Below are 19,076 nucleotides of genomic sequence, written 5' to 3'. Positions count from 1 at the left end.
GCGGCAGAGCTGAAGATGATTGTGATTTTGATTGTGAACTACCAGGATGGACAAATGAGTACTTCAGAGGGGCATCTCAGTTTGAGGGGTTTGGAGACAAAGTTAGGCTGAGTTAGTCTGGACATGCGCAGATATATCAGACAAATGATGCTGAATATGGAAGTGCCAGGCAAGAGGAAAAGAGGAAGACCACAGAGAAAGTTCAGGGATGTAGTGAAGGAGGACATGCAGAGGGTTGATGTGCCAGTGGAGGATGCTGGGGGTTAGGGTGAGATGAAGGCAAATGATCTGTTGTGGCAACCCCTCAAGCTATCAAGTGAAAGAAGAAGACAAAAGTTCATAGTCTATTTTGTGTGTACTTTTTTCTTTTTAGGTTTTTGTTGTTTTTAACTGCAATTCTTAATCCCACATGCACTTGTTACTGAAAGGCAGGAAGGCAGTTAGACATCCGAGTCCACCCGGAGACCCTTCCCACCTTCATCCCAACAACGACTGTTGAGTGAAGTTTCATTCCAAAGAGAACGCTTCTTTTTAATACTTAAAAACTGGAAAATGCTTCTAAAGAGAAGAAGCCAAACATCCAGCTTCTGATGAAGCTGCTAGACACAGGCCTCCTCTTCACGTTGAAAGCCATTTGTTGCACCCGTGTCAAAACAAAGCAGGCATCAGTTCCAAGGTGCCGAACTTACATCTCTTCCACATACAGTGATTCCAAATCCCAGCAGAAATCCACATCCTGCGACACAGGTATTCATGGAAACAAAAGAACACACCCCTGTGTGTTTTTCTGCCTCCCTTAATCCATGTGCAAATGGATTAGAGAACAATCTGATGATCCGGCCACGCTTCACACGTGCACACACATTCGCACCTCCCTTTCTTTAAAGTGCTTGGATTAGGGCCAACTAAACATCAAATATGTGCTGTGCCTCTGTGTGTGTGAATAATGTGAAAGAGGCCATGAAATAAAGATGAATTGCTGACTGTGTGTGACTGTGTGTGATAAAGAATATGCCATTAATACTCGCTTGCAGCTTTGCAGTGACATCTTGTGGTTTTCTGTAGAGCTCAAAAGATATCAGACGCAAAATTACAACAGAAATCCTGTGGAAACAATAACTCGGCATCATCACACATCTTCTTTCAGTAGGATTGTGTCATGGTGCCCAAATTGCAACAACAAGTTCCTTCTCCTCACATACAAGGTCTTGAATAATCAGACTCCATCTATCTTTGGTTCTGTGGGCGTGTCCTGCTTCCACCACTGGGGCGCAGTCAAATAGTCAAAAAAAGGACCTGCTTCCTCCTTCTACTACACATTGTTCTTTGACTCTAGTGGAAAATGTCATGAAGAAAGAAAGTTGTGAAGGCGAATTCATACTGACTAAGGAAGAGTGTCTGTTCTGTTGAACCACACTGTCCAAAAGAGGGAAAACAACATGTGCATCTTACTTGTTATGTGCCATGTTGTTTACGTGTTTGGCTCCTCCCATCAGAGTATGAGTGGGACTGTGTTTTTTTTCCTTCTCCTTCCTCCAAGGTGTGTGTTGGCAGAGACATGCAGCGACTGCTAATTGAGTGGACAGCAGCCTCTTAGCCTCCAGCTGACAGCCACCTTGCATCTCTCCTTGAGCCAGCCAGTTGCTCGTAGCTTTGAGTGCTTGTGTGAGAATCCTGAACTTAAATCCTTCAGTGAACAGCGTGAGCTCATTTGTATTGCTGGTAACGTGGCGGCTAGCCGAGAGCATTTTAAAAAATATCGTTTTATAACTAGAGAACTGCAAATTCAAAGCACTGTAGCAGTTAAATGGGAATAAGAAGCCATTTCTTTGATGAAACACTTTGTCTCTTGTTTAGGAGCATAGACTAGAACATTGTCTTCTGTTTGCCTTTTATTTTTGGTCAGGGGAGAGCAGGAAACATCGGTTTGTTGTTTTGGTGAAGCAAATAAATTCCTGCTTAGCGTCTTTGGTTGTGAGGGTGCCGGTCTTTTCTTGGGAGTCGCGTCTCGTGTTGTGTTTAGGTTACCCCGAAGGCTAGGGCACGTAACATGAATTGGGAGCTTGAACCTGGGACCTCTCACACCTTTCTCACCCAGAGACAGAAACAAGTGGGGGGAGGAGAGAAAAAAGTACACACCCATATATACTGTAGTGGGAGATGCCAAACATGTAAACAAACTGGCAACTGATCCTTGATCTTGACATACTTCACCGCATCATTTCCTCCTTTTTTTAAGCCTGTCTATAAGTGAAGAAAAATTCCCCCCATCCATCACTTATCCAATTCAGAGTCCTCTGTGTGTGTGTGTGTGTGTGTGTGTGTGTGTGTGTTATAAATTACTTTAATGATGATCCTAAAGTCTGGGGATTCTGGCTACAGCGGATATAACTAATGCAAAGTGAACTATAGCTAACATTAAACACAACGATCAATTAATATAGCGCATAATCTTGATTTAGAGAGCTAATATAAATCCACAGTATGTTCTTCACATAAGGCGATAGCTTGATGAGAAGTAGATCCTGTTACAGCAGCTGTGGGTTTAGCAGCCTGCTGTTGAAAATTCTAAACAAATCAGCAGGCTGTAAATTGGGGAACACTCATAGTTAATATTTACATGATCTGCGTCACTTTGTCAGTTTATTTTGAATCATTTAATGGTCGGATGGTGAGTAGCTATGAGTTATGGGATCTCATTATCTCCTTTCCTTTCATAAAGGATGGTGGGTGCAGTTTGTCCTATGCCGGAGGAGGTGATAATGAAGCATCGAATGACCTTTTCTAAGTATTTAGAGAATTCGAACGGCTCTTATTATGGCTGCCATGCAGATACCTCTGGGTCGCTTAACTCAGTTAGAGACCTTCCTAAGCAGAATTGACTATTCGACCGCGCCCCCGGTCTCCTGTGGAGCCAGAGCACAGCTGTCTCCACTTACAGGGTAGCCGTGATAGGAAGCTGTGGAGAGGAGTTTTTGGATGGGCGTAGAGCGGCTTTAGGCTGAACCTTTTAATGAAATTGTGTTTTATTTGTAAATTTGCCTTGTTTGAGTCTTTTCATAAAGAAAATACATGAATATATTGGCTGAAAGAGAACTTTAGGCCTAAATGCAAAAGTGAATGGTAGGCATATAGTGACTCAGACCTCACGCGCCTGCAAAGATATTTGGCTGTCTGAGACAAAAGGAAGTTTTAGTTTCTTGTTTGCATAATAAGTTCTTTGCCACAGCATACTTTGTCTTATTTATGCCTACATTTTATTATTTAATTACAACAGAAAGTTAAACAAAATCACACCCCTGCTCGTCCATTGCACCGGGACATGTTGATCTCTTTCGGCTGGTTTCCCAGGCACAGATTTCTAGACTTGAAGATCCTGATTGGAAAAAGTATTTGGTCTAGGATTAGGCATAATCCATGTCTGGAAAAACTAAGCCCTGATGATCAATGCTAAAAACACTGGCCCACAATTGAAAAGAGATGCTTACTCCTGACATAGCTGGGGTGGCTGACACAGCAGCGTAGGTGTCAGTCTGAAAGGGGTGTAAGTCAGAAGGCCAATTACACAACCAGACTTTGCACAGCTCCATCAGGAGTCACAAAGGGTTTATGTAATAGTTTTTCAAACACAGCACTCCTCACGACTTTTAATGTTTCTCAAGCAGTGTCTTGCTGGATGAAATACTTTAAAAATATAATAAATAAAAATTATATAATTTTTTTTAAAAAGGTGGAACGGGGGGATTTTTTTCTTCTGCAGCACTGATTTTACTATCCACTGGTGCCCATTTCTTAAAGCTTTGGGACTAGGTATTGTATTTTCCAGTTGAGGATACTCACAAGTACTTGTTTTCTTTTGCACAACCACAGGCTGCACGACTGTGCTTTTAACACCACAATATAGCTGCGCAAATTCCCTCTACTAAGACTCGTCTGGCTGTTGGGGTTCTCTCTGTATTGTTGTAGGGTCTTTACCTTTCAATACAAAGTTATTTGAGGTGACTGTTGCTGTGATTTGGTGCTATAGAAAAAAAAACTCAATTTAATTTAATAGTAATTAACTGCATTTGAGAAAACCCTGAAGGCTAAGATAAGCTAAGGAGTGCCCATAAAACCAAATATTGATGCCTCACAGTCCGCTGAGCACACACAAGCTCTGTCATCAGTGATAATGTGACAGTCATAAGGCAGTGATTTAAGCTATGAGCATCATGCTTCTATTCCTGTCGCTTCTCATGGCCAATTAGGTACCTTCCAGAAGTGATGGGCGATGGTTTGGCCAATCAGATCAACAACCCAGAAGTGGAGCTCGACATCACAAAGCCAGACATGACCATCCGGCAGCAGATCATGCAACTCAAAATTATGAGCAACAGGCTGAAAAACGCACTGGATGGCAATGATGTAGACTTCCAGGATGCAAGTGAGTGATCTTCTGGTAAAAGTAGATTCCAGAAATAGTTGTTTTATATCATACTGATTCTGCAAGTAGATCAAATGCACCAGCTCTCTTGTTTCGGGGGTCTTATTCCCTAGAGTTAATGAGACCTGGGATTTAAGGACAAAATATTCCCTATAAATGGTGTAATTAAAAGATTAATTGCATTCAGGAATGTCACACGGACCCAAATACAATTGGGTCAATTATCAAGAGCAGCTGAAGGTGACATTTAACAAAAAAAGCTTCCACTGGTCTTTAAAGAATTATTTCACAGTTTACCGTTAACAGTGTTTTATCCGTATCGCTCTCTTTTCCAGGTGATGACATCAGCGGCTCTGGAAGCGGTATGTGTGTAGGTGGCCAGTGTCCTCGTAGCAGACCAGGATTGTATGCCTACTCGCCGGACAACAACCGAGTCAGAGGCGCGGCCGCGTTCCAAACCGGCTTCTGTAGCCTGCTGCTCCTGCTCCCGGTGACCCTTCTGCTGCTGCTTCAGCGATGATGGACCACCGCCGCCTTCGGTCGAGAGTTTGAAGTCAAAGGCAGGGCTGAACCATGGGAAGGACAAGCGGGGGTTCAACTTGAGGAAGTAACTTTGCCAACAAAAAAAAAACCAACAAAAAAAACCATTAAAAAATAAATAAAGGAGACATTTGTGGAATGAGAAGACATTTTCATCGACTCAGAAGAGCAAAAACTGATTGTATTCTTTATTTTACTGCGTTTACATATGTCTTAGCTTGCTAGCGTGTTTTTGGAATGAGGACAGACAAATAAGGGATGACAAAGAAGACTCTGATGAAGATAATGATGTCTAATTGTGTCCAATCAGCAGGCTGCAGAGGCCTGTGAAAACATGTTCGGTGCCCTGATATACAAACAAGATTTTTCTGGGGTTTTTTTAATTTAATTTTTTGTTATTTCACTACTTGAGTCAGAGTTGTCTACCTTAACAAACATTGTGTACGCTGTAAATGTTCGTGTACATTAGCTTAAAGGCTGGCATCATATCGAGTCATGAATGTACAGTATAATACTCTACTGGCGAGGAATTCCCTGTAATCTGTGATGTCGTTGTCCAGAAGTCTTGGTGTCACTTCTTTAAGCGGACAGACTCAGTGGGATTTGTTCGAAATATTGCAGATAACTGATCACAACCCTGTCATGTATCAGATGTGCTGTACTGTAAACCCAACAATTTCAAACTGGCTTTCAGAAGGAAGCTGAAACAACCACTTCTTTTTTTTTAATAACAACTCATGATCTCTGTGAAGAAGTGAGCAGCCTCGTTGACGCTCTTAAACTCAAGCACACACAAGCAGTTTCCTTAAGTTCTGTTTTGTGAAGACAGGAGAATGTGCACGATTGTTACACATCTGTTTGCAGTAAACACACACACACACACAAAACTCCACAGAGAAGGTAAAGTCCAGAGAGGACCATTTGGGGAATGCTCGCCTGTGTTGAGGCTGATGTACGGTCGGTCAAACCAAAGCTTATTACACACACGTGAGAACCCTTCACCAGGTTTTATACTCCATACGCACCAGAAAGAAAAGAAAAGGTTTAAAGTTCCTGCAACTTTTGTACATACAGGATATTTGTGAAATAGTGTGTGCATTAGCCTGGTGATCATTTACTTGGCATGCCTGTCTTCAAGCTGCAGCACCATACTGCTACATATGGAACTTCTGATTCACGCAAATGTGTTACGCACACACACACACACACATTTTTCACTCTGTGTATTGAGCCGGGGTTTTTTTTATACATCAGTGTATCCAGTCACACATTTCATTCATTAAACTCTGTTTGATTGTAGCTGTGGGGTTTTTTGTCATTGATGTGAAGAAATAGGTCAGCAGTTTGGCAAAATGTGACTAGAGTCTTCGAGATCTTCATGAGAACATTAATAACACATTCAAGTGTGTTTTTAAAAGTAAAGCTACAGACAAAAGCCAGTTAGCTTCGTATTTATTAAGAGTGGAACTGGGTGTTATGTGGGACGTTATCTGAGCTGATCAACAAGGTAAAAAACACACATTTTTGTTTTTACACTTAAGTTTCTTTTTTTCTTCACAAACATTAAACCAGTTCAGGGCTGGAAAAAAAGGACTTTCGTGTTAAAATCCTCTACGTCACATCAGAAATAAACAGCCTGATACAAAAAAAGTTATTTAGCCTCTATAGCATTAGATATACAGAGTTCCACTTTCAGGGCATTTTACAAGGGATGCATTTTTATAAAGCTCTGAATTATATTAAAGTTTAAAACTATGTATGGTTAAGGGTGTGGGCACTTTGACAGGTTACTTTACAGTTTGTTGGTTCCTTTTGGAATATTAGAGCAAAAAACATTTTTCAATGTGGTGAATTTTCCTAACCATCTGATAATTATGAGCTCCAGTTTGAGTTAAACCATAGGTTTACTGAGGTTTTGCAGACACCCCTACGACATCATTTTGGATGTGTGACAATCAGGGTGACGATGTAGGATGAAGTGAAGCCCGCAGTTGTCCAGGCCTAGAGACCAGTCCTGGGGAAATCTAGGGGAAAATGACTATTCCCCTGAGTGGTTGTGAGAGGTTATTGGAAAACGATTCCTAAAGTAAAATTCAGACAGGTCTAGGGAAAAATCTATATTCCCCAACTGATTGGCAAAAATCTCCTTGTGATTGCTTTGCTAGCAGATTGCTGTGGTGGTTATTTCACAGACTTGTCTAAAAACACTGACCACTTACTCTACATCGTGCTAGAAACCTGAATATTAAGTTTGCCTTCCTCCTGCTTTCCTGTTTTTTTTGTGTTTGCCACACTTAAATGTTTGAGAGGATCAAACAAATGTAAATATTAGACAAAGATAACAGAAGTAAACACCAAATGCAGTTTCTAAATGAAAGTGTTTATTATTAAGGGAGAAAAAAATCCAAACCTACATGGCCCTGTGTGGAAAAGTGATTGCCCCCAAGCCTAATACCTGGTTGGGCCACCCTTAGCAGTGAGTCTCATGAAGGAAGGGCCCACTCATCTTTGCAGAATTGTTGTAATGCAGTCGCACTGGAGGGTTTTCGAGCATGAACCGCCTTTTTAAGGTCATGCCGCAGCATCTCAATCGGATTCAGGTCGGGACTTTGACTTGAACTTTTGTCTCATCAGTCCCATCAGTATTTTCCCAAAAGTCTTAGGGATCATCAAGAAATTTTCTGGCAAAACTAAGATGAGAATTTATGTTTCTTTGCTCAGCAGTGGTTTTCCTCTTGCAACTCATGCATGTTAATTTTGCCCAGTTGCTTTATTATGGTGGAATCATGAACACTCTCTTTAACTGAAGCAAGTGAGGTCTGCAACTCTTTGGATGTTGTTTTGGGGGGTTTGTGACCTCTTGTGACCTCGCTGCACTCTTGGAGTAATTTTGGTCAGCCAGCTACTCCTGGGAAGGTTCACCACTGTTCCATGTTTTTGCCATTTGTGGTTTAATGGCTCTCACTGTGGTTTATGGAGTCCCACAGCTTTAGAAATAGATTTATAACTTTTTCCACACTGAGAGATCTCAGTTGTTTTGTTTCTCACTTGTTCCTGAATTTCCTTGGATCGCAGCACGATGTCTGGCTTTTGAGGATCTTTTGGTCCACTCCATTTTGTCAGGCAGGTCCTATTTAAATGATTTCTCGATTGAGAACAGGCGTGGCAGTGAGCAGGCCTGGGTGTGGCTAGAGAAACTGAGCTAAGCTTTTCACAGTTAATTTATGTTATAACAGAGGAGCAATCGCTTTCACACTTAGGTTTGGATTCCCCCCCCCCCCTTAATAGTAAACATCTACATTTAGAAACTGCATTTTTGTGTTTACTTGTGTTATCTTTGTCTAATATACATACATATTGATGATCTAAAACATTTAAGTGTGACAAAAATATAAAAAAATAGTAATTTTGGAAGGGGGCAAACACTTTTTCACACCACTGTAGCCACCGTGATCTGACTGAATCACACTCCAGTTAACTCATCGTAAGTTGGTGGCCAACAAGCATTTCCTGGATAAACTGATCTGACACTTGGAATGATTAAAACTCATAAATCTGACTTAATGATTTATGCATTATAACCCAAGATGAACAATAAAGACCTCACCTTTGCAGAGAATAATTATCCCATAGACTTGTATAGGACCACAAGTCTTTTCCAACCACAACCATGGCCCCTTGGTGGGTTAAGAATTAATGCAGATTTAAGGCACTTCTGCACTTCACACTTCAGACCCAGAAGCCATCGTTTACACTGTCTATGAGTGAAATGCAAGTGTTTTAATAGTAGGTTACTTAACACTAAGCAGGTATCAGTAACTGCGTGATACACCCAACAGAAATAGGCTAATTAATCTACCCACTATCAACCTAAAACCAGGATTTCACTCTCTTTTCGAAATATGGAAACCTCTGGCTCTGAAAAACAAAGATGGTGACAACTGTAGTATAAAACCAAAACAAAGTAATGTTAATAAATGAGCCTTAGTAGTGCTGTTTGCTGTATTTTTCTACACGTAATATAAAGGTCTTTCTTTTGATCTAACCATTAAAATCTTCTGATATTATGCAGCTATTAATATGACAAAATAAGTAAAAACAAATATGTGACTGAGCACCTTTTTTTTTGGCTGATGCTTTGTGCCCACCAGATGACTCACTGCCTGGCCCTGTTTCCACTGATGCCATATCCGCTCCCAGATATCATCCCACTCTAATCAAGAACATCAAATCTGGGATGATTTTGTTCTCTTTCTATTTAAAGCCTCGACTTGCGAGCTCCACTACAGCTATAAATAAACATATAGCTCTTTGTAACAGGACACGACAAGCATCATCTGGTCCTGCTGGGGGGAAACTGGGGCTGATGTTGATTTACTGAATGATTCATTTTCCTGATGTTTTCAGATCAGATATGACAGGACGAAAAAGCAGCAACGAACGGAAAGTTCACGGCAAGTTTATGTTTTTGAACCAAGGTGAACTTTTCGGCATGTGAATGCCTCACATTTCACTTCTCACTGTCAGTATCCTGTGAAACTGTCAGTGTGATGCACAGATCTGTCTGTTTTTATATAACTCATCTATACTGTAATGTTTCCTGTCGTGTAATTGTGAATGATGTAGAAGTGAGAGTAGAACCTGAGCAGACCTTTACCGGCATGTTGCTACCACACTTTTGATTTCCACTCTGCTATGTCTAGACATGTACACCAATCAACTTTCAGCACTGTGCCGGACTGCTCTGTTCCTGATCAAAGCTTATTTACCTCGCCGAGTCCCTCAGGATGGAGATACCTCTTAGCAAAGGGCTGCGTGACATCAGCTGCACAATTTTAAAAGAGTAACCAGAACCTTCGGAGGCAATTCAAACATTATTGTTCTGCTCGTGCGGCAGCCAGCAGACCTGCAATCGACTTTTGGGTCTCCACCTGTGGCTGGAAGGAAATGATGAATGCCTCCAACTGCTGACTTTAAGATAAGAAGCGTCTCCCTATGTTTGTCTGCCTCTAACTGACATGCACGCTCATATACACAGCTCTTTAGGATAGCGGTCAATATGAACAGGATGCAGTAGCCCCTGAGTGAAAGCGATTGTCATGTAGGTTGTGGTGTGTGTCATAAAGCTGCTGGCAGCTGAAATGTCATCTTGAGGGACAGGAAATAGAGCATCTGGGAAGAAAAGTGCAGCAATGTCACAGCGGTATGAGACAGTGTAAGAGGCACAGGATGAAGGAGACAGGAAACCTAAAAAAGCAAATTGATCCAGTGCCTCTGGGGTTGAAAAGTTGCATTTTTTCAGAAACACTGAGTGATTTTTATTTTTTCCATAGTGCATTTTGTCAGTACACACACCTTTTAGGATTTTGCAGGTAGCCAAAAAACATAATAATGCTTCCTATTTTAGAGAGTTGTCTTTTTTGCCAGTGTGATTAAAAAATGTGAATAACTGAACTGAAAGTCTTAATATATTGTGACAATTTGCATTTTTTAAAGCAGTGTGGCAGTCCCCGATGCTTTAAATCTGCTAAGGGTTAAAGCTGGACATGCGGCTTAGAGAGAGACACAGATGTTTTCACTCTGGCAGATTAAGTGTACTTGTAAGAATGATTATTTAAAAATTCAGTTATCTCACCCTTAAAAGGCACTAAGAGGACATTTAGGGAAATGTCCATCAACACAGTCCTGAAAAGAGGTCTGATTAGTCAACACAAGCGAAAACACCAGTGTAGGTGAACCGTAGTTGTTTTTCACTTAATCCTCTTTATCCCCTGTAACACAAGGCCACACACTCTAGTCCTTGCTTTTTCTCCTAATACTGCAAAGGCTGTTTTCATGTATCAAATTAACCCCGAGGTCTCTCCCAGTGATGTGAAAGACCAGAAAACCACTCAACTTTTGTTTTCTACCGGAGGCCTTGGGCTGAAAGTCTGCAGAAAGTAAACAGACCTGCATAGGGGTTTCTTGTTGTGTGTACAGCATGTGTTGAGGTGTAAAATATACATTTCTGTATGACTTTTGTGAAAGCCCTTTAACTATAGTATGCACAGTATCAGCATCAGACTTCCAGAATCTCTTTTGCTAAGACATCTTTCCAATTTCCTTACCAAAATATAAAAGCATGTCCATCAAGCCCCTTACTGAGACCAGTCTGTTTTGATTGACCTTGCTGGTTACGTTGCCCCTCTGAGACAAAGTCAAGATAGTTTTGTGATAACTTCGCCCCTTTTTGAATATGGACAACATCAAACCCAGACGCTGAACTTCTAAAATTGTGATGCTACAAAAATATAAACGGTTAACTGTCATAATCCAGAAAAAATCATGCAAAGCTGATTGATTGTGTGTATTTTTTTCTATCCAGGTATGAGTTTATAAGTGTGTCTGAGATCATTGTCGTGATGAAAAATGAAGCTGTTTCTAACCAGATGCTTTCCAGATGGTTTTGCTTGATGAATCAAAAACTGACCGTATTTTTCTGCATTCATAATTCCACCAATTTTGAGAAGGTCACCAACGCCACTGGCTGAAATGCAACCCCAAACCATGACAGACCCTCCACCATGTTTTACAGATGGCTGTAGACACTCACTGTGGAACATTTCTCCCGACCTCTTCCATATATGTTGATGATGATTCAAACCAAAAATGTATCACTTATATTCTTTGGTCCATAGGACCTGTTGCCACTAGTTTCCAGTCCAGTTTCTGTGTAATTTGCCACACCTCAGCCACCCTTTCACTGCGACTGTTTCTGATGAGGCGAACAGTAGATTTATTATTTTGTCCTCCACTTTCCTCAGTTTTTTTAAGGATACACTGCACACCATGCCAAGATATGCTAAAAGCTCTTTGGAAAATGTGTAGACACATCAGTGGTCCATCCTGTAAGTTAGCTGCCCTTTTAATGCCAGAATAGCTCGCAGGTCAGTGTTGAGTGGCTTAACAAACTGAAAATGGTCAGGTACAAGGACTGGACTGAAAATGAGGGGGAAAGCAGCCAGTGTTTAAAGAAAAACAGCAATAGTTCTTCAGAACACTTTAAATTTATGAGAAGATGTAGCTTCTTCAAAGCAAAATAAAAAGAAATGTGGCATGCGTGTGTAGGGAACAAGCGATCTCAGTCCAAACCTTGGGGAACCAATAGCTGAGAAGCATTGATTCTCCTGCTTTATCAAGAGGATCGAACATCATTATTGCCTCAATATCCTTAAAGACTCTTGAGAAAGACCACAGCTCACATCCCATCATAATGACTCTTCAGCAATTCAATGTCACAGGACCACAGTCACTGCAAGGTTTAGTTAGTTGCTGTGCTGATCCTTGACCACTGGGTGCCGCTGTCCCGTCACGCCAGCTCGTCGTGCTGTGGGATGGAGGCAGTGGAGGGGAGACCTGACCATTGGGCATTCATCTTGGGTCAGGTGGAAAAGAATGGGTGATTGGTTTACGAGCAACATTCTCTGTCCTGATTGGACGGAAAGGTGTGCGACGGTGAGAAGAGAGGGAGATAGATAGGGAGAGAGAGAGAGAGAGAGAGGAGAAGAAGTGTATCCCCTTCAGCACTCGCTGGCTGTGCCGGCTCAGCACACACTCACACAGACTGAAGACTGCGATGTGACTGCTTACCAGAGGAATACAGCGTGTTCCAGTGGGGATTTTTTTCTCTCTTCTCTGTTAGCAGGATAATGGGAGAGGACGGACAGGGAGTCAGACTGGCCATGCCGGCCACTTGGGCTGTTCTGGTTCTCTTCACGGTTACTTCAGTGCATGCAGTGGAAGGTAGGTTTGCAAACCAGGGAGCATCTTTTTGAGTGCTACAGCTGGCGCAGGGTGATTTAATTTATGCACAGTGGTTGAGCAGAAGACTTCTGAAGATGTAACATCAGCTAAGCTTTCTTATCCTTAGACATTTGGAATTTAACTTTATGCAGAGCTCCATGCATTTTTGGAAGAAACTTGAGACTGATGGAGGATTTTTTTTTACCACAGTAAGTTTTCTGGTCCTTCATGGTGAGCTGGGTGTGTTTGGGGTTTAATATGAACACTAATTGCCTTTCAGCAGTGGGCCAATTAGTGCTTTATTGGGAATACTGACAGTTATTGCTGTGCACGCATGCACGAAATGACACAGAAAGTAGTCCCTTTGTGCTCTTCTAATATATTCCATGTTCTACTTTTATACAGCCTTAAACATCCAGCCTTTCCAGGACATGAAAAAGGACATAAATCACATTTAGTACAGCCTTTATGTACATGACACGTGCATAAATTGTATCAAGTTTCTTACAGGGTCCATAAATGTCTGTTGCCATATTATAAAAATGTGTGTTGTTTAGTATCAAACATTACCATGTTTCTCCCTCCTGAGTGCACTGTTGTAGCTGTTTTATCACACAGGCCACCACTCACCTGTGAGCAGCAAAGCGAATCATAATTATAGCTTGCAGGTGCTCACCGGCTCCTTGTAGCTGCTTCCACCTCCCCCGCTGTTCCTTCTGCTGCTCCTCCCTACAGTGACCTCTTGCTCCTCCCTGCCGCTTCCCCGCCTGAAGCACCATCTCCCCACGCTCGCCTTCAAACATCACCTCGTGCCTCTTTTGTGTTACCGTGAACCTCTCCCAAGTACGATCTCTAGCAACTCGTCTCAAAAGCATCCCGTTGCTCCTCTATCCCTAACCCCTGTTGCTCCTGTAAGCCAGGCATCACATTGTTATTGCTCCTTCTCCACAAGCTTCACCCGCTGCTCCATATTTTTACTTCCCTTCCAGCACCTCTCACTGCTGGTGCTCCTCTCTGAACAGCATAATTTTAGTACCGCCCGCCATCTACTCCCGTTCCCCCTTCTTTTTCCAAAGACCCAATTTCTTCTACACCCCCAAAAAAACATCTTCTGCTTCATCCTTTGCTTTCCCGCTTGTCCTCTCCAGACATGACCTATTTTCCCTAAAGGATCCCAGCATCGTCTAGTCTGCACATCATCACTTTTCTAGTTGTTTTCATGAACTTCTTTTACCCCTCTCCACACCTCTCATTACAGTCCTGATGTTCCTCCTCAAGAGTTCCTCCTCTGCTCGTCTTTCAGCCTTTCTTTCTGTTGGTGTCCCTTCCTACCCATGGACCCCTTGTCTTTGTTCCTCGCTTTTCTCCTGCTTTTTCCCCCTCTCTTCTTCTCCTGTTCCTTCCCCTTCCTCCTCAAGCATGACTTCTTGCTCCTTTCTCTGTCTCCTTCCCAGCAGGCATCACCTGCTGTTTTGGCCTGTTTGCTGGTCCCTCCTCCTGCTGTTTATGCAACACTTCTCCCTTCACCTGCTGCTCTTTCTCACACTTCACCGACTGCTCATGTCACTCCTCTGACATCCCTACCTGGTTCTTCTTCTTCTCGCTGCTGCTCCTCTTCCTCCTCCTCCTTGTCATGTTCTCACCACTGCGGCTTTCCCAACCTTCAAACAGCTAAACCAACCATGCATCGAATGACTGCTTTTGCTTTCTTTTCCTTCTCCATCCACAGTCAGCTTCCACTCCCTCGTCCTCTGCTGCTTCTCCTCCTCCTGCTGCTGCTGTTGCTTATGGAAGTGCTAGATTAGTCTACTGCTGTGTTTTAATGGTGCGCGTAATGACAGGCTTCGTACCGACTCTTCCCCATTATGAGACATGTAAATGCGTTGAAGGGCAGCTCTATTTTGATTAAACAGAATGCTGTTGCAGTGTGTGTGTGTGTGTGTGTGTGTGTGTGTGTGTGTGTGTGTGTGTGTGTGGAGGAGGGAGAGGTAGGAGGTTTAGCTGGAGAGAAGAGACAGATAGGTACAGTGTGGGTGGTGGGTTTTTTTGTGGTCATGGTGGCCTTTTCATGGTAAGTAGGTGCCTAATGAACTGATGTATAAGCTGGTCGGAGTTTGTTGGTGTTAAAAAGAACCACAGCTGACACAGTGACTGTTATTATCTGTGCTTTGTGTACACTCTGTGTGTATTTCACCCTATACATCAGACTTTTTACAGCACTCAGTTGATGCTCTAAAGTGATACCATTATCAGCAGAATATATATTGGTCTTTAAATAGCAGTAAACTGTAGGGCAGACAAAGATGCAGTGTATTGCTGAGAGTGACGTCTCATTCTTAATCCATAGGGTTTAAAATGAATGAAGCTATAACAGCTCCAAATATTCTGGGAATGCTATCCACAAGGTTTAGTGTTGTGCCAAAAGCACATTTGTGAGGTCAGACAATGATGTTGGACAAAGAGCTGGCCCATAGTCTCCACCCTAATTCATCCAAAACGTGTATATCAGGCTGAGGTCAGGACTCTGTGCAGGCCAGTCAAGTTCTTCCACACCAAACTCGCTCATCCATGTCTTTATGGACCCTGCTTTGTGCAGTAGCACATAGTCATGTTGAAACTGGAAGGGATGATCTCCAATCTGTTACCATAAAGTTGGGGGATGAAACTGTCCAAAATGTCTTGGTATGTTGAAGCATTAATTGTTTGTTTCAATAGAACTAAGTGGCAGAGCTCACCTCCTGAAAAACAACCCCACACAATAATATCTCTCCTCCACCAAACTTTACACTTGGCATAATGCAGTCAGACAAGTACCGTTCTCCTGGAAACCGCCAAACTGACACCCGTCCATTGACCAGAGGGAGAAGTGTGATTCATCACTCCAAAGAACACGTCTCCATTGCTCTAGAGTCCAGTGGTGGTTTATGTTATACCACTGCTTTGCATTGTGCTTGGTGATGTAAGGCTTGGATGCAGCTGCATCGTGGAAACCCATTCCATGAACTTCTCAGCACTGTTCGTGAACCAATCTGAAAGCCACATGGAGTTTGGAAGTCTGTAGTGACTGATTTGGCAGAAAGTTGGTGACCTTTTGCACACTGTGCACCTCAGCATCCACTCATCCTGCTCTTGGATTTTAGTAGTGAGAAAGACTGGACTTGCACATCCTATCACAGTACCACGCTGGAATTCACTGAGCTTCTGAGAGCAACCCATTCTTTCACAACTGTTTGTAGTAGCAGTCTGCATGCCTAGATGCTTGATTTTATACACTTGTGGCCATGGAAGTGATTAGAACGCTGGATTTCAGTAATTTGGATGAGTGAGTGAATACATTTGGGAATATAGTGTATACCAGGGGTAGGCAACTCCAGGCCTCGAGTGCTGGTGTCCTTCAGGTTTTAGACCTCACCCTGGGTCAACACACCTGAATCAAATGATTAGTTCATTACCAGGCCTCTGGAGAACTTCAAGACATGTTGGGGGTGTCCAAATTCCTGGGTTGCATCCTCCTGAGGCTGCATTTGTAGGCCAATTACGTCACAGCGACGCAACGAAGGCTATCCAAATTTGTAGACTCCTCCGAATGCAGCCGACAAATGCGTCTTCCTTTTCCCCGAAATTGAAGGATTGGTCGGGTGTGTTCTTCGTGGCCCACCATATCCCAGAATTCATAGCACAGCCCAGCCAGTTTCCAACAATGGCGACTGCTACTCAGTTTTAATATTACTCTTATTACTCTTTCTGGGTCACAAAATAAACTTTTAACGTATTTTCAGGCGAGAATGTAGCTGTGTAAACTTCAAATATCTGCTCGGTTTATCAAGACATCACATCACGTTTTCGGAGACGTCTGTTACCCAACAGCTCGATAGCTAGCCAGGAGCTAGAGGGTCAATAGAGGCGACGAAGACGGGCAAACTCCCGTCACATCATTTTCAGATCACCGCGGTCTTTCGCTACTCAGGTTAAACGTGATATATAAGCCACTTAGATAACTTAAAAATATTATCGTTTGGCTTTTTTCAGTGTTTTATTTGTTCATGAGTAAATCGGTTTGGCTGATATTAAAGTTATTAGATTAAATTAGATAAAATAAAACTTTATTAATCCCCTGGGTGGGTTCCTCCGGAGGTTTTCACACAGCTGAATAAACGTCAAACAGAAAACTGATTAAACAGAAGTCTGAGATGGTCGAGAATTTATACCAGTGTCCTGTTATATTTTAGATAGCAAGGAGCAGACGGCTGAGTTTATTAAACTCCACCGAGACAGCGGTGATGCAAAACTGAAGGCTAGATTGTCCAATTTCACAGCCACTCACTTCCGGTCTACCCGGCCTTCTGAGGACCCGGCCCACGTAGACTGCGAAGGACGGGTCCTCAGGAGAATGCAGCCTGTTGAGAAGGTAATTTAGGCATTTCAGTCAGCTGTGGTGGATCAAGGACACATCTGAAACCTGCAGGACACCGGCACTCGAGGCCTGGATTTGCCCATCCCTGGTGTATACTTTAAAAAGTATTTAACTCTTATTTTTTATTATCATTCAGTATCCTCATTAATAAGTCACTTGATTAATCAAATATTGCAAAAGCTCAAACATTCGAGTACCAAACAAAAGTATAAATGAATAGCTGACTCTAGTCAAAATCCAAATGAATGACCATGATCCACAACACTACCTAATCTTTGTTATTTTTGTATTGGGCTACTGTACATGAACTCTCTTTAGGAGATCAACTGTGTTGTCACATCTTGTTTTGGAGGCTCAGTGTCAGCAATTTTTTAAAAATTTTTGGAGTCAGAAGTGACCATATTTCGACCTGAGTGTAGATTACTAAATTATTTGCTAAGGCTGGAAAGCTCTGTTAGCAAGCTGAATCCTAACAATATGAAACATTGCCAACAGTGCTAGTGCCAACAGATGGTGATTGCTGCAAAAAAGACTTTTGGTGCTATAGAAACCTGTGGGAAAAACCCCTTTCTGACTTGGCCTCCGTAAAAATGTTCTTGCTGAGTTTATGGTTCACTCACTCATTTGGGGTTAAACTGAATATAGTGTGAGGTTTGCTTAGATTATTCTCTGTTTTTAAAAAACGTGGATTACCCTGGATATGGTCAGTGGTTATCAACTTGTGACTGACAGGTTATTAGCCAATGAGCCAGTGGTTTCACTGTTCCTTCCTCGTCATATCTGGTCTTTTGAAACCAACTTGGTGATGGTAGAATGGTTTATCTTGAGACTTCAGAACGGCACACAGAAACCAGCACTTTATACTGTGTGTGAGTGCAGCGCTAACCCATATTGTACCAAGCGTTGTCCTTAGTGCTAATTGGAATGCTACAATTTAATCTGCCAAAACCAAACTCTGAATTATTGAACAATTGTGTCATGGCTATATTATTCCTTCATCAAACTGCTGCAGAAGGCACCAGCACCATAAAATGGTCCAGTTCAGCTTAGCTTAGCTGAGTTGAGGCCTAGCTAGCAGACATCTAGCCTAGCTAAAGAGCTACAGCCATTTTGTTTGCTAATGTGTATTACTTTACTGTTTCTGTTGTTTTTACGCAATTTCTTTTAAAAAAAAGACAAATTAAAGGACTAGCTGGATCTCACAATTAAATATCTTCCTCACCGGTTCAGCTGATATCCATCCATATATCTCTACTAATCAGGGTAGACTAAAAATCATTCAAAGCTGTACCAGGTTATGATTCTGTGCTATTCCGCTGGTATAAATACAAATGACTTTATCTTTTCCCAGTGCCTCTCTCGGTTCCCCTTCCCTCTGCTCCTCTTCTATCAGTGCCACCACACAATTAACAATTAGCATTATAGTGGGAGGATAGCATTATATGAATAGCAAATACAGCATTAAATTGAACTGAATTATAAACTCTCTCCTCCCCCTGAAGCATCCATTAAGTCTAACAGCATTTCTGGCAGAAACCGAACTATAACATATCACAGTTAAGTAAATAGGCAAAACTCTGCATTGCATAAACAGGTTTGCTCTTTTCTTTCTTTTTTTTTGCTTGAAAAATAACTAACATAGGAAATCTCTAATGCAATCACTTTATCGGCGTTGTATTTGTCAGATGTGTTAATATTTTTACAACAAATACCAGACAATGCGTCATTACACACTTATTGATCTATACTACAGATAGCTGCAACAATTTCTTTTTTGCCCCAAGCTGCTTTTGATATTCTTGAGAAAGGTTGTTTTTTTTTATCTTGATCTGCTGTTTACAAAGGTAGCCATGAGCAGCTTTTTAGAAGTGTGAAGCCGGGCAGCTTTTTGCAGACTTGATAAATATCGGAGATGCA

At 42.0% G+C, this 19,076-nt stretch overlaps 2 protein-coding genes across 4 annotated transcripts in view; both read left to right on the top strand.

The window, feature by feature from the left end:
• LOC120733383 (glypican-1-like) overlaps window positions 1-5,994 on the top strand; it is a 46,644-nt gene extending 40,650 nt beyond the window's left edge. Inside the window, exons 9-10 of the mRNA XM_040031505.1 lie at window positions 4,248-4,423; window positions 4,759-5,994. Of these exons, the coding sequence (XP_039887439.1) occupies window positions 4,248-4,423; window positions 4,759-4,943 (361 nt within the window). The 3' untranslated portion in view covers window positions 4,944-5,994. The remainder of the gene's footprint in view (window positions 1-4,247; window positions 4,424-4,758) is intronic.
• Window positions 5,995-12,335: 6,341 nt separating this feature from the next.
• The window catches only part of LOC120733382 (ephrin type-B receptor 1-like), a 127,356-nt gene continuing 120,615 nt past the window's right edge, over window positions 12,336-19,076 (top strand). Inside the window, exon 1 of one of the 3 annotated variants that reach the window (XM_040031503.1) lies at window positions 12,336-12,745. In XM_040031503.1, coding sequence (XP_039887437.1) covers window positions 12,652-12,745 — 94 coding nt within the window. In that variant the 5' untranslated portion in view covers window positions 12,336-12,651. The other 2 variants (XR_005695812.1, XM_040031504.1) reach the window with 2 other exon arrangements.

This window comes from Simochromis diagramma, unplaced genomic scaffold (assembly GCF_900408965.1).
Source record: "Simochromis diagramma unplaced genomic scaffold, fSimDia1.1 OVJJ01000284.1, whole genome shotgun sequence".
Lineage (NCBI taxonomy): Eukaryota > Metazoa > Chordata > Actinopteri > Cichliformes > Cichlidae > Simochromis > Simochromis diagramma.
The sequence above is the reverse complement of the archived record's forward strand: the minus strand, read 5'-3'. Positions and strand labels throughout refer to the sequence as shown.